This window comes from Cibotium barometz, chromosome 26 (genome assembly GCF_041138505.1).
Source record: "Cibotium barometz isolate CiBa-2024 chromosome 26, ASM4113850v1, whole genome shotgun sequence".
In the NCBI taxonomy this organism is placed as follows: domain Eukaryota; kingdom Viridiplantae; phylum Streptophyta; class Polypodiopsida; order Cyatheales; family Cibotiaceae; genus Cibotium; species Cibotium barometz.
In genome coordinates, this window is record NC_141071.1 from 37345624 (window position 1) to 37361100 (window position 15477).

Consider the following 15477-nt stretch of genomic DNA (forward strand, 5'->3'; position numbering starts at 1 on the left):
TTAATTTCAGCACATATATATATATATATTTACACATTTTGCTCCACGCAATTAATTAATTAAGTGTCCGTTTACGCAAACGGGGAAACGCCGGTGGCGTGCGCCGTGGAGCGCAAGCGTGGGTAAAAACGGACACGTGTTTGTAAGACAGTGGGGATTTTGGAAGCGTGCAATCAAAGGCAGCCGGTAGATGAAGTTGACGGGGCGAGGAGAACGGCGCCGTCAAGGAACCGTCTTCATTCTTCGTTTTGAACGGCTCTGTGCTCCGGCGACGCCATAGCTGACTTTGCAGGGAAGAAGCTCGGCTGGCCGCTATGTTCACGGAAAGGAGATTCTATGCAGCAGCGTTCACCATGGCTTCTTCGAATGGATCTTCTTCTTCGCCGCCCCTGCTGCCCCTCTCTCGCAGACTCTCTCTCTCCAGGTTTTTCTCTCTGATGCATGTGGGATTTTTGATTCTTTTCTGTATTCGACTGTTCCAATTTAGTCAGATTAAACATTCCGTATCTGTGAGTCCAGCCGTAGATTTTACGGCTTCTCTGTCCAGTTTTCGATTTCTGTGCTCTAGTCTTTGATGCTAGCGTCTCCCTTTTCTCAGCTCTGAAGTTTAGCGCTTCAATTTTAGGGTTTTCACATATCAGCTGCATATTCCTTTGTAGAGTTTTAGGGTTTCCTATTCAGAGCTCTCAATTCTAAGGTTTCTGTTTTCTTCAAACTTTTAAGTCTGTGCTTCAGCCTTCAATCTTGTTTTTTTTTCCAGAAAAGAGACTTCTATTAAGTAAAATTAAATCATACAAAGGGAGATCTCGAGCCAAAAGGTAGGGAGATCTCAACTGCACCATGACGCCATAAATGCCCAGTGGAGGAGAAGAAATTCCCATGGTTCCACTCTCTCATAAATCTGCGGCATTTTGTCTGCCCAGCTCTTGAAGATCCCTGTATGCGAGCTGTCAAAACGATTTTACTCCATATACTGCATACACTGGGTGTCATCAGTCTCCAATCTTAGGATTCGTTTTTCCACCAATTTTTTGAGCTCCAGCTTTCAATTGTAGGGTTTTGATGTTCTAGCTTCCAGAAACTTTTAGTTTTGTTTGCTCTGCCTTGCATTATCAGAATAAGCATGGTATAGGAGATCATATCAGTTGAGAATTAAGTGGCCTTGTCTGTCTTGCGGACGGGTAGGCTTCTGAAGATTAGTGATCACTTTGGATTGGGCAAGTCAACAATATGTGGAATTGTGAACAAGTTCTGTAAAGCTTGTACTACGATCAATGTCATTGACTACAAGCTCCCTGAATTCTATAGTTTGCTACGTCACATGGGCTATCAAATTGTTGTGGTGCCATTGATGTTGTTTAAATGGTATGAGCAGCAATATGTGAAATTGTGAACAAGTTCTGTAAAGCTTGTACTCTGATCAACGTATCTACTATGTCGCTTGGCCATTGACTACAAGCTCCGTGAATTCTATAGAGAGGTTTTGCTACATCACACGAGCTATCAAATTGTTGTGGTGCCATTGATGTAGCTGATGAACTTGTTTAAATAGTATGAGCAGCTTTGGACCCATGCAAGCTGTCATGATTAAATGCGCTTTTTGCTTCGCTCTGCGTAATTACAAATTTTTGTGGGGCACACATAGATGCTCAGCTCTGCATGTATGTCTGCTTGCAGGGTTCGACTATTTGCTCTTCTCCCCGCGGGGGGGTACTGTAACTTTATGTAAATATCGATTCTTTCTCTATAATCTTTTTACCATACTTTGAGATGGACTGTAAAGATGACACTTCTTTCATCCTTAGTGCAACTGAGATGAATTTTCCTGGTACAACCATTAAGCTAAAAAGGAAACGAGCTGTGAAAGTTGCACCCTTGGTGGAAAGCCGTGGAACAGTTTGGGATGACTGCACATCACAAGGCTGTGGAACTGACCAGGGCCATTCCATGGAAAAAGTTCGTGGAGTCAATCGGGACAACTGTGGAACAAAAAGCTGTGGAACTCAACCAGACTACTGCTCAGTCAGAAGGTGTGAAACTGGTTGGAACAACTGTAAACGCCCCAAGTTTGATGCATCAAAGGTGAAATATGAAGGATCTGTGCCATTCGAAAATCTTTCCGCCGAGCTGTTTGGTTGGCCATCCAAATTGTCCATGCAGAATGCCTGCAACTTTCAGAGAAGTGGCTCACCTTCACGCATAATGTTTTATGATCATGGGGAGTGGAAAGATTTTGCTGAAGTGGCAATTGCCTCCCTATGTGAAAGCTTCAACACTGGGAAAAGCTCTGCTGAGCTGTTGATAGATGGAAAAAGGTACTTTGTCAACTTTTTGCAGATGTTGCAGTTGAATTTGGTGACTGGCTATCTTCGGTCTGTTGCCTGGATTGATGTACATGGCAAGTGCTTTTTTCCATCCAAGTCCATCGAAGGCTTTGGAAGTCGGCTGTTGGATACTTCTGACCAGCAGAATTGGCTCTCGGAGGCTTGTGCTAAAGGTTTTGTTTTTTGTCGGGACGGCTTGATAAAAATCTGCTCAGATTTGTCAAAGTCACCCACAGAAACTTCTTCAGTTAAAGCTACATCCGAGATAATATCTGAGATAACATCAGAATTGACTGTTGGGGAGGCATTGACTCAAAATGAGAGTCCAGCAGTGCATGTTTCTCAGGACTTTACTTTGTTAGGTGATAAGCTCATCAAGTTGGATGAAGTTGACCATGTGTTCACTGTGGTACAAAACAGGTTTCTGGCAGGCCTTGGCATGCTTGCCCCCTATACGACCATTAAAGGCATCTATAAAGATTGCCATAAAAGCACATCTGGGCAGGCAAGATTGCAGGCCTTCAAAAGACAGGAAGAGATTACAAGGACTGCACGAGGTGATGCAAATCTTAAGCATGCTTGGCATGGTACCTCCAAGCAAGGGGTTTCGGGTGTCGTCTTGCATGGTTTTGGGCAACCCCGAATCCCTAAGAATGGTGCCATGTACGGTGTTGGGGTCTATCTGGCTCCTGAAGAATACTCCCATGTCAGGTACATGCTTTAACTGTCAGCTTGAGTGGACATGATGTTTATGCTTCGCAAGGCCACTGCCAAGCTGTCCCTATGACTATATTGGTGGTGTGTTTTGCCAGTGCCGTATACTCAGATATTGACGAAAATGGTGAACAACACATGATGTTGTGCCGAGCAATAATGGGGAATATGGAACAGGTTCCTCAAGGTTCACAACAGTTCCACCCCAGTAGTGAGGAGTATGATACAGGTGTTGATGACATCTGCAATCCAAAGCGATATATAATTTGGAGTACCCAAATGAATTCGCACATTCTACCGGAATTTATCATCAGTTTTAAGCTAGCATCTCCATGGCGTGGTGGGTAATTGTGTCAACAGAAACTAGTTTTCTCTTCTAGCAGAGATCAGTGTTTAGGTAGGGCCTAAAGTGTGTTTTAGACCCGCTTTGTGTCAGACATTATTGCTGTACTGAGGGGAAAGCAAATCTTGGGAAAAAAAATACCAGCAGCAAGAGGGTTGCGTTTGGATGGGCACTCTTTTGAACAGAGTACATCTGTTGAGGTAATATTTTATGTATTTTATTTGATTTTTAGAATTTTGTTATTCTGTGTGGAATTGAATTTCAAAATAGGCATGTTAGATAGTCTTAGCAGGAGTATGTTGTGTTTAGCCCTCTGATTTTTTGATTGCATACAGGCGGGATGTGCACCTTGCAAACAGATAACAGAGGCATCTACTGGGAACCAAGGGTGTCCTACCAGGGCTCCTGGGTCACAGTGGATGTCGTTTCCAATGTTATTTTTAGTGATGAAAGCAAAGCTTTCAGCAGCGAAAATGTATGAATTGCAGCAGCATTATCTCCAGTTTAAGGTGGGATGGGACTTGTGTAATGCTGCATTGTCTGAAAGGTCATCTTTAAATGTTGAAGAGGTGAATACGGGTCTTTCGTTTTTTTCTCAATGTAGGCTGGGAGAATACTCCGAGATGAACTTATAAAGGCTGTGAGATGTATTGCTGGTGATCGTCTTCTAGCTGATTCTATTAGAAGTTTGCAAGCACAGGTATTGGCTGCAATTTTGATGCAGAATTTCATCGCCTTGCATTCTTTCTTTTTATGTCAGTGTATCAGGGGGTGCGAACAAGCCTAGGCCCTAAAGTATGAATGCCTTATGGTCATTATGTTCCCTCCACTGAAAATTTTAAAAGTAGATGGAGAGAGAACTTTTCCATCTATTGGATGAATACATGCTTAGAAGATATGAGTGCGGTGAGTTAGCTTCCAGGCTGCTTCCTACATGAGCATAGCATCTGAGAAATCTTTGCAGTCCTAGACTAGAGCTCTGTAGGGTAGTATATGACCTAGAGCATTACTGTCAGCATGCCGATATTCTATGTACGTCTCTAAATCATGGAAGTGAGCAAAGTCCCGTGACCAGCATGCTTCTTGTCTCAAAACAAGCATTGATTTTCTTTCACCCTTAATGTAGACCATTGCAAGCTACTTGTTTCCAAGTATACACCATCATATGCATGGCTTTCACATAGAAGAAACTCCTTGCAAAATACACGCCTTGCTTTATCAGCCAGAGCAGCAGCTGCATGATATCCATTTCTTCTTCTTCTTGCAACATGTTGGTTGAGTGATATAGTTTTGGGCACAATAAGCATTTTTTCCACAATCAATTTATGGTAGATAATGTGCTTGGACAATTTGGGTAGAACATTGAAAATAATCTGTGCTTGATTGTGTTTATTTTGATGTTTTTATGATACATAGTCAGTGCTATCTGTTGTGTATCATGCGTATACATGAAGACTTTGATCATTAGCTTTCATCAAAGCTGACGAAAGGTTAGGTTGTGAGGCATTGTGCTCCACTATTGCGTGGTCAAGTAGAGGTTGATCTCAAAAATATGCTTAGCATGGCACTGATATGCTTCTAAGTGCATTCCAATGCTTATATATCCAATGTTGGCCATAAAAAATTCTTGTAAGACTAACTAGTGTAATGAATGTGTGAACAAAGGTAGATGCACAGAAAAAGACTTGCAATACAAACAATCCTACACGTAACTTGTATAAATGCAAATTTCATGTACAAAATGTTTTGGGAGTACAGAAGGTGATCAATCTGCTGATCGCAGCTGAAGTAGCAGAACTCCCTGCTTTCGGGATGCAAATGCTAGCTGCAATCTGTCTTTCTGCCCTTTCAATCTCTTGTGAATCACATCTTGTGGAGACGAAGGTACAAAACTTGATGATGATGAGGGAGGGGACTGGGGTGCCTTTTAGTAGGACCTCAAGATGCTGGCCAGCCAGCTCCTTGCAGAATTGTGAGCTTGTCGACTGGCAAAACTTCATATTAAACGGTCAACTCAATTAATCGATAATTTATATTGGTCTTTCATAAAAAGGCATTCGTGGCTGGCCAGCTGGCCGAGTTTTTCTGTCTGTTTATTTGATACAGTTGCTGCCCGCCTGCCCAAACCCCGACCTGCTGCCTCCGGTCAACCCGCCTGACCTGCTCGGAGCTGCCCACTTCTTGTGGTCAACCTGCTTGCTAGCTTGCATGCCAGTGTCTTGCAGGTGGATCACATTCTACCCCACTTAGACCTTACTTGTCGTCATATGTTATGTGTCCAAAAAGTTAATCCATTCTCATCTAAGAGAGTGACTGGCCTGAGATTTGGGAGGCCACTTTGCCTCCACTGTGGAGGAGGCTAACATTCTGTCCTCGCCTTGTTAGCCAAAACTAGCAAAGAAAACCTTCTGATTGAGCACCTCTTGATGAAGCTGATGAAATACTGATCATTGATGCTGGGGGAACTTTTGTTTGTTGAAACTTGAGGATATCGTTGACAGACTCCTTTTGAGAAATCACAAAGAAAAAGTCCATCCACTAGCATATGTAATCATATGTCACTAACCCTTTTTGTATCAAATTTAATAGACTTTTGAGGATGAGAGAATCGAAAGAGTAGATACCATTCCTCAGAATTGCTCTGTTGATCATTTATTCATGTACCTCCTTGGTCTTGTATGCATAGACCAACATCCAACAACTCCATGTCAGACGTAGACTGTTGATCCTCGGATCCTCCTGATGGACACCCTTTCATGGTTAAATACACCCTGTGATATGCTGAAGCAAAAACTTAGATAAATATCTTATCAGCTTCCAAGACTTTTGCTTCTATGTCTGCTTCTACGTCGGGTGAAGACACATCCACTAACATGTCCTTGTGATGGTGTCAATGCTATTGAAGAAACCACCAATGCAACTGAAGACACACTTCACCCAACTTTGTGGATGGCTTTGAAGGGTTTCATATACCCCCTGGCTCAAAGCAGCCGCCAGCTGCTTGGCGTGGTGTTGTGTGCTTATGTGCAGTGCCCTATAGTTTGCCCTTTGGTGGTTGGTGTTGAGTGTTCAAGAATGACTATGCTTGGTTTCGTGATGTTGCTCCGGACTGTAACTATGGGGATCAGAAGACCGTCCTCCATGATGATGGTCATGAGATTGTCGCTCATGATGATGGACCAAAGAATCCTTACCGTGTATGGTGATTTGTTGGACGTCCCTCATGTTGGTGGTATTGGCGACACCATTGTCGACTTTTGGTATGCCTCACTCACGGAGGACAGTGAGCATTGAAAACCACTCTGCTATCCGCTCATTTGTAGACATGATGAATAAAAGTGGTAACAACAAGGGGTACCAAAAGAAACTTTCACCCTATTATGTTTTCTTGATTCTACCCTAAGCAGGCAGGCAACTCACATGGGATGCTTGGTAAGAACTCTAGCTTCTGATACCAACTGTGAGGGTACTAGTGGAATGAATCAGTGACTAGAGGCAGATGCATAGCAATACACGCCATCATTCACAAGTGGACTATGCTGAAGCCGTGTTAATGCAAATATTATTAGCCGAATATTTATGGAGTAAAAAGGTAATCAATTTGCCGATCTCAGCTTGCTTTCCAGATGCAAACACTGGCTGAAAATCCGACTTTCTGCCCTTCCAATCTCATGTGAACTGCTTCCTGTGGAGATGAAGTTGATGTTGAAGTGAGGGGGCTGGGTGCCTTTAAGTAGGCCTTCAAGATGTGGGTTTGCCAGCTTCTTGCCAGGTCGTGCGCTGGTCGACTGGCAAATCAGCACTCAGCTTGCTGGTATGTCGCATGCACGGTTTGCTAGCTCATGCGGATACTTTATACCAAGGGGAGTTGCACATGTACATGATTTTCCTTTTCAGCCGCCTGTTGGCAAGTTCCAAGGGCGTGTTTGGACCAAGAGGGCAACGCCAAAAAACCTCAAAAAGCTAAAAAACAAAGAAAAATTGAAAGAAAACGAAACCTAAGGTTTGGGCAAATTTGCCGTACTGCGGAGGGTTTTGAGGGTTTTTGAAACTGTTTTGAAGTTTCGAGGTTTCAAAAGTTAGAAACAGGTTTTTTTGCGACTATGGCGTGACTGCGAGGTGGTCTTGCGATCGGAAGGCCTCATGCTAAGGTGGTGCACGTGTGTGTCTCTCCCAACCCTGGGGTGGCTCGGAGATGCGAGCTATGATAGGGAGGTAAGTCCACCAACTGATTTCCTTGTGTGTTCTCTATGCATGCGTGTGATCCAGCACAGCCCAAACTTAAAAAACTCTACAATAGTCGAAGAGCACATGATCTACACCCGCGACAACCAACCTTACCCAAAGCCAATTACTTCATGTTCCTCTTCACACACTTACCATCCTCCTCATCTTCTCTCATGGTCCCCTTTTGGCATGAGAGGGGGTGTGTGAAAATATGCCCAAACATAGTATTTTACCCAGCCCCAAAGGGGTTTTATTCTGGCAATTTTTTTGTCTTGCTGCTGGCCGACAGCTTTCCCTGGCCAACCAGCAGCCCAACAGCATATATATAGGAACGCATCATAATTCAGCAAAATTACAACATATAATCATCACAGATCTGCTGCTGCTGCCAGTGCTTCTTCTGCATCAGGCTGATTATCACCATTGTTTTCTGGATCAGCAGCACAGTACCCTGTACCTGCAGCAGCCGTTGTTTTTCCTCCTTTGTATCTGCAGCACAGTACACAAAAGCAGTCGACTTCCTTACCAACTGCCGACTGGTCACCTCCAGCTACTCGCTATTCACGTCATCCGACTGCCCCAACTGTCTACCGTTGCATGTGTTTTCTACGACCTTCTCCGTTGTCTGCCGATGACACACTTTTTTTTTGGGTGGCACTTCTTCGCAGTTGATTGCCTGTGCAGCCACGTAGGCCTTTGTCTAAGGCATAATAAGGCAGCCACATGGCTATTATAGCCTTATATTTAAGGCTTATTAAAAGCCTTGTAACCAAAGCACATCAACAACAGCCTGACTGTGCTATTACCGGCTGCCCAGTGCCGCCCATACGATGTGCGCACATAACAGCCTCTTTTGCACACCTTCAACTGGTGGCCGTCATCAACATCAGCACACGCATCCCAGGGAGCCTACATTAAATCTGCAAATCAAACATTCAGGAAAGTGTTAATTTGGGGCTTTTTCCTCTTTTTGCAAAACCTGCTTAATCCAAGCAATTTATCTGTGCAACAATAGCATTAAGATGTTGCTATAGCATCATTTCCAAAAAAGCCCTAATTTTTGAAACCCTAATTTTCAGAAACCATTATTTCAGAAAATCCTAAGTTTTGGGCTTTTTGTTGTACGGGACTAGACATTGGCATTGGATACATTCCTCTGTTAAGACCTCCCCAAAATCAAAGCATATCATGGCTTCTACAACAAAGTTTTCATCGAGCTTCTGCAACATGGGACTGTCAATGACAAATTTGTGCAAAAAATGTTATATGTTTTGTATTTGCGGCCTATATGAGGTCAGCTTGGGCTCTCGAACTTGCCAAGTCGAGCAAGTAAGTATGTATGTACGGGCTTTTTAAAGTCCAAAGTTATGTGGTGTTGTGTTGTTTAATTGTGAGTGACAGGATCCTGTGTGTACTCTACCCTCGGGAATCCATGACTCAAAACAACATTGAAAAATGAGCTTTAGAATAAGAGTTATGAAGGATTTTGTGTATAAGCATATCAGTGTTACATTTGTACAGCAGTAGAACCTTTTAAGGGATTTATTTTTCATATGTCGTGACCTAGTTGTGAGCCCTAGTCCAAAGACATGTCAGGCACGAGCTACGTAGGTCACATCTGAAGCCTTGGTTGTTGGTATGCGTCACTTAACCCACTTGGAGAATAGAGCATTTAGGTCATCCTAGTGCTAACAAGCATTGTAGAAACATTAGACATCATAGGCATAGGCTTAGCCTTAGGTAGCTCCCACGAGCCACCAAGAGCCACAAAGGGGCCAGCCATGAACCCTTGCATAGCGCTTAGGCCAACATGGCCAGCATAGGAGAGGCCCGTCGGTTGCATAAATGCCTATTTTCAGCATGTTGTGAGCATAGCTGACTTATGTAGGAAGCATATATAAGCAGCCCCCTAGTCCCGTTCATAAATCATCTCATTCTTGCAAAATTCACCATGACAGTTATTATGTGTGCTTGAGCCTTCTGACTTGTGCATACATCTCTACAGCAGAGCACCTCAATGTGCATTGTGCTACATCCAAGGCAGCCAAAAGTTATCTTCAGCATTCAGTCATCAGTCCCGCATCCCCTCAACAGATCTGGGTGTGCATATTGGCTCCCGAAAGTGGCTTCTGTGTTGTCTATAGACAGTATGATGGTTCAGCCAATGTTTGGTCTACATCGTCCTTGCGTTTGACATTCGACGCAGGGGCCGGAATGGGCTGACCCCTCCTTGGAATTATGTATTACCAAGGAGTATGTGGCAGATGATCCAAAGCTATCTGGGGTCCCGTGTGCAGGGTTATGGAATGGTATACTTGGTAAACTAAACATCACAGCTAGATATCACAAACTCAGGACAAAGCTTTTGAGATGAGAGCTAGATACAATTGCGATGGACAGTCGGCGTCTGGTTGCATGGTTTACCATTTAATGTAGTTAGCCTTTCCTTTGCATCTCCATCTAGACACGGAAGCAATAGTATCTTTTTCTTAAAGCATGCCTTTGGAAAGGGAAAAATTTGTTGTCTGGAAGCAATCCTTATGTGTTTAAATGTCAAAAAAATATGAAGCTCCTTTTTACTTTTGTGAAAGCCATTAAAGGGTGAATAAGCCCTGCCAGATCCCTTTTCCAGCTTCTTACTCACAAGTGTGTCTCCCAATTAGCTTGCCATTTCTTAACGGTTCTAGTTCCAGAACTTGTCCTGGATAGTTTGAATGCGTTTTTATGAAAACATTAATATGTTATGCAGGAAAAAGCAAACGTGTCTCCTAATTAGATTGCCATTTCTTAATGGTTTGTTCTAGTTCCAGAATTTGTCCTGGATAGTTTGAATGTGACTGACCTTTTTATGTATGAAAACATTAATATGTTATGCAGGAAAAAGCAAATCAAGGTGTTATGAGTATGAATCTTTCCTCTACTTCCGGGCAGTTGCAGATACAAGATGGGATAGTAAATATTGAGGTGTGTGTTTGCCTGTCCATAATTTTTTTGAAATTTCTGAAGCAGTTGTGTTGGTAAAAGGTCTGCTTTTCAGGGTTTGTTGGGCAATCATTTATCTGGCTAGGTTCCTTGCTAATGCGGATGATACTATTTTGGGTGTAAGGGATTACAGGCCGTGTGAAGTCTTTCGGAGGCTTGAGCATAGGTGAGATTTATGGACTCTTTTGAATGGCTGGCAGCTCCTTAGTGCTGTGTCCTCTTTTGGTTTGCTGCAGCTGGTCTGGTTTCTTGTCCAGGGTCTCAGCTAGGTAGATGTCTGAGATTGGCGTACCTTTGGCTTAGCTTCGTAGTGAAGGCTGTTTATAGCAGAGCCTGTTTGTGGCCAATTTGTCGACTACCAAGAGCCCTTTGCTAACAGCTAAGGGTCTGTTCACAGCGTTTGCTTCTTACTAGATAACGTCTCTACATTTTCTGTGGAATGTAGTTTTGATTCTTAAGGAAAAATCCCTCCTCTTTTGTCATGTTTATCTCAACATTTTGCGTGAGCTTTGACATCTTAGGAGGAAGGGGATTTTTTTTTTTTTTTGTGGGGGGGGGGGGGGGTGGCAGTGGTTTTGTTTTACGTTTAAGAATCGGACACACGAGGCACATTTTTTCAAGAAAAATTACTGCTGGTTTTGTACACCCCTTGTCAAGCAAGTGTACTAGTTACGATTGTACACAGCTCTCTCTCTCTCTCTCTCTCTCTCTCTCAACACCAAGGGCCTGCGTGAGTGCTTGCTGCACATGTTGTGCATGTGTACTTGCCTGGATCCATAACTACAAGACGCAAGCTAAAGCCATCTATGCTATGAAGTACATTCAAGGAAAACCTCATGAGAGAAAATTGAGCTGTCTATATTAACAATGTATCGAAAAAACAAAGAAAAATATCATTGTAGGCTTGGAAAGGTGGAGGAGGGTTTATTGAGGTAAGCAGTTGAGGAAGCTGATCAAGGATATTCGAAGTTTAATTGCCAACAGGAAGGATGTGGTAACTGCAACTTGGCCTTAGCTATGAGTTCAAACATGTGTTTGACAATGCATTGACCCGAAGATGTGAGATCAACAGCTTAAACATGTACTAAACGTGTGAGAATTGCTAGGCTAGGTTGCTGGGCTATGCGGTGGGAAGAAATTTTTATCATGTACATTTTTGCTACCAACATCCCTATTTGATTATTTGCTTTATCATGGGTGGGCACCTCTCTTGATCTGGACCTCAAATCACCAATCTTCATGGTGATCTGATGTTTTATTTGTGCGAATGCCCCAATACCACTCCACGTCATTGAAAGTTGTAACTAGTCCCTTTGTTTACGTCTCATTTCAATGGAGAGAGAGAGAGAGAGAGAGAGAGAGAGAGTGCAAAAATTTTCACAACACAACAAAGGGCTTCCACAGCAGGCTTTGCCCTCATCATGCAAGGCTTGGTGGGGAGTGGATAACTTTGGTATGCTAAAGCAGTGAGGTGTGACGACCAATAGCCCATCACGGATACATCGCCACAAACTCCGTACCAAGGGCAACCTCATGCATTAAATAGCATAAGGGTATTACATATAACATTTGATGAAGATGCAGCTAAACATCATGACAACTGCTTATGCTGTATGTAGTTGTTCTGCTTTAAGCCCCTTAACTCGTGGCCAAATCTGTTGATCCGTGCCAAATCATTAATGTATTAGCATGGTTCTTGCTAATTCCATGGTTTCATGGCCTTGATTCATTGGATCTTTGCAAACTATTCAACAACCTAGTTAGGGTTGTGAAAATCTCACCCTATTAAGCATAATTCATCATCCTAGATGGGAAATGTAGGACCAAGATGTTCCTAAATTTTTATTTGACAAAAAATTCCTCTATTATGTATATGCGTGCCACTTCATGTCTCTATACATTGACTGTTTCAATTCAACACCTAGAATAAGCAACAGATCCTACTCTACAAATTCCATCCTATGGCTTGTTTCAATCTTAGGACCGCTCCAATCCACATAATGACAACTTGTAGTTGTGACAATGTTGTCTTCAGAATATGTTTATTTAACTAAGTTGTTCACCATCCATACCACTAATATAAGCAACTTGGAAATAACTTTTCGTCATTGTGCTGAATTTGGCAATTCTTATATTCATCCTCTACCTACCTACCAATGTTGTACCACACTTATCTTAAACACATCTAGCTTATCGCTTATCCTAAATAGGACTAAAGTGTGAGTTTGGCTTATGTGAAAGAAATATTCTATTTTAAGTATGTTTTTGGTAATTAAAGTCACTTCGCAACTTAGGAATAAAGCTCACTTCTTCTTGGTGGAAGTAAAATTTAATAACCTGGTGGAAGGAAACTTTTTTAGGCTTGCACCTAGACCTAGCCTCAAAATACATTCAAGAACAAAGAAAGTTGAGCAGCATGAAATTGAACAAATAAGTGATTAATTATACTTGCTTATGGTAAAAGCAATAGAAGTTGCCATGCACAAAGTATCATCCATATATAGCGAGTTGCAATTGTTTATTAGACCTTAAAAATGTATATTGAACTACACAAATGGATAGAGCTTTGAGAGAGCTTCATATCCATATGAAAAGTTTAAAAAATGATAGAAAAGTTATGTCCTTTTTAGTGGAATAGTACAAAGTTGCCACAACTACACCTTCCTCTTTCTTCGTGGTTTTGTTGGAGTGATTTCTCCTTTTAGAGGCCAATTTCACAAATGACCTATATTATTAAGATTTCTTAGGTTGAGATACCTTCCACTAGGATGTAATTAAATACAAACACTCGATTATTTGCTCAATTAAATGCCCAAATCATGAAGATCTAGTGGATTTTAAGGTGAGAACATACGAGAATGGGAAAAGCTTAAAATGAGAGACAATCTTGTAATTTAAGTCAAACTAAAAAAATTGATGGACTTAGACCCTTTTAGAATCCTCATTGTGGATTGAATGAATTGAAAGCTAAATGGAAAAGGAGAGAGTCATGTCACTAAGAAAGTAGTTATGCAAACACAAGGAAATAAAGTATTAAAGATACTTAAAACGTATATAAGTATTTAGAAAAGTCTAAATAGTAAAAGCATATAACAATGACTCAAGAATACTATAATGTTTAGGCTTTTCATTGATTTCAATGGGAGAAAAGGGCTCCTTTTATAGACGAAAAATTACTCTCTCATCTTGTTATAAATTTAAGAATTTAGATGCCTTCCATTTTTTGTGACATAAGGTGTGACATTAGGTCGGATGTAACTATCAATTGTCATCTTAGGTGAAGTCTTCAATTAATTTATTAAATTTAAGAACCCTTGACTTGAAACGTGAGACAAGAGCCTCCTGAGCTAAGCCTAATTGGTCTATGTGGAAGCCCAACCTCACATGGAGCCTTATGGTTAATACTAATTTAAAAGCACATAATTTATCCATGTTAGCGTTTAACTTTATTTTCAGATTACTATTTAAGTCACTTATATATCAAAGTATTTATAAGAATACTTTTGGTATGTGCATACCACTTGTGAAATAAAGCCATAGGAAAGACATAATATTGAAAGTCAAGGAATCGTTATTGACGCAGCTATTACGTTACATAATATTGACGCCTTGAGTCATGACAACCCCCTCATGGGGAAGCTAGGAGCTTCAACCTTGCACACCAATCGCTCCAATGGTGTCTTTCTAAAGTGGTGAGGGATTAAAGAGGGAAGGAGCCATGGAAGAGCTCACCTCAACCTTTATAGTAGAGTACCTGCAAGATAGAGAGAAGGAGAAGCTAACAAACAAGAGAGTGAGAGAGCATACACAAGCAACCCATCAAACAAACACCAACAATTCACACAAGAATGTATCATCAGGAGAAAGAAAGCATACAAGCAATCAACCACAAGAGCAAGAATAAGACGATTGTAAACTACTGTGTAGGTGAACATGGTTTCTCGACTTGACCTACCATAAGGCGCTTTGCTATTTTACCTGCTCAGGACGACATTGGAACATATAAAGCGGCCTTGCCTTGTGCTTAATGTCAAACAGGGAAAGTCTAAGGACTTTGTTTGCATACTTGGTTAAGAATACTAATAGAGTCTAGACTATTTTTTTGGTTTGGTTGGCTTAGTGTAAAAACTAGTCACTTGTATATAAGTCATTTTTGATAAAAAACAATACACAATCATTCCATTGCAATAGAATAATTGTAAGGTCTCCTCTTCCCTCTTCTTGCTTGCATGTATGCTATTGACTCTTGCATGTTTGATGGATGCTTGCTTGATAGGATTGGTTGTAGGTTTTCTGCTTGCATTAGATTCCTCTTCATTCCTCGCCTTTTGTGTGAGAGAACCATTGGGAAGGACAATCTCTATTTGTCTCTACTTGGCAAAGAGAGCTCTCCCTTCACCCCACTGGCAAGGAGAATTCTGATGTGACACAATGGGGTGAGGACACGATGGGACAAGCTAGCACACCCACATAGGAAAGTTGCAATTGGCAGCTCTAAGGAAAGACCTAATGACACATGCTTCAGCAAGCTAAGGTAAGCTCTTGACTTGAACATATTTGGCACCGCTGCCACATGGACAAGCCTAGGGCTTAGCTCCATTTGTCTGTCCATTCCAAGCCATTTGGATCACCCAATATTGCTTGGTGTTGATTAGGAGGTCACACTTCTTTTGGAGCCTTGGATGTGTTAGATGATTTTGATTTGAAGTTTATTTGTATTAGGGAATTATATTGGCCTGTCGAAGGCAAAGGCCTTAGTGGTCGATTTTACAATTTCCATAGGGGAACTCTCGAGAAAAACTATGATTGAATATTTAAAGCCTTGGGATTCTTCTAGGAAGAGTGATGATATTGAGATTTGTGGTTGGATTTTATGTTTATTTCTCT

General features: G+C 41.7%; 1 protein-coding gene across 13 annotated transcripts; it reads left to right on the forward strand.

The window, feature by feature from the left end:
• Window positions 1-276: 276 nt before the first annotated feature.
• On the forward strand, window positions 277-12464 carry LOC147623929 (inactive poly [ADP-ribose] polymerase RCD1-like). 13 transcript variants are annotated; one of them, XR_015269231.1, is made up of 10 exons: window positions 277-424; window positions 1678-1725; window positions 1806-3035; window positions 3137-3378; window positions 3475-3581; window positions 3717-3890; window positions 3986-4081; window positions 10486-10572; window positions 10646-10756; window positions 10848-11072. XR_015269231.1 is itself a non-coding variant. In XM_086820569.1 (10 exons), the coding sequence occupies exons 1-9, from the start codon at window positions 315-317 to the stop codon at window positions 10730-10732; spliced, it is 2103 nt and encodes a 700-aa protein (XP_086676695.1). In that variant the 5' UTR covers window positions 277-314; the 3' UTR covers window positions 10733-10756; window positions 11998-12464. The 13 variants fall into 13 exon arrangements, 10 of the variants coding, with proteins under 10 accessions (XP_086676695.1, XP_086676692.1, XP_086676694.1 ...); XM_086820569.1 differs by lacking the exon at window positions 10848-11072 and adding an exon at window positions 11998-12464 and having other exon boundaries at window positions 10724-10756; XM_086820566.1 differs by having other exon boundaries at window positions 10715-10756.
• The last annotated feature ends 3013 nt before the right edge of the window (window positions 12465-15477 follow it).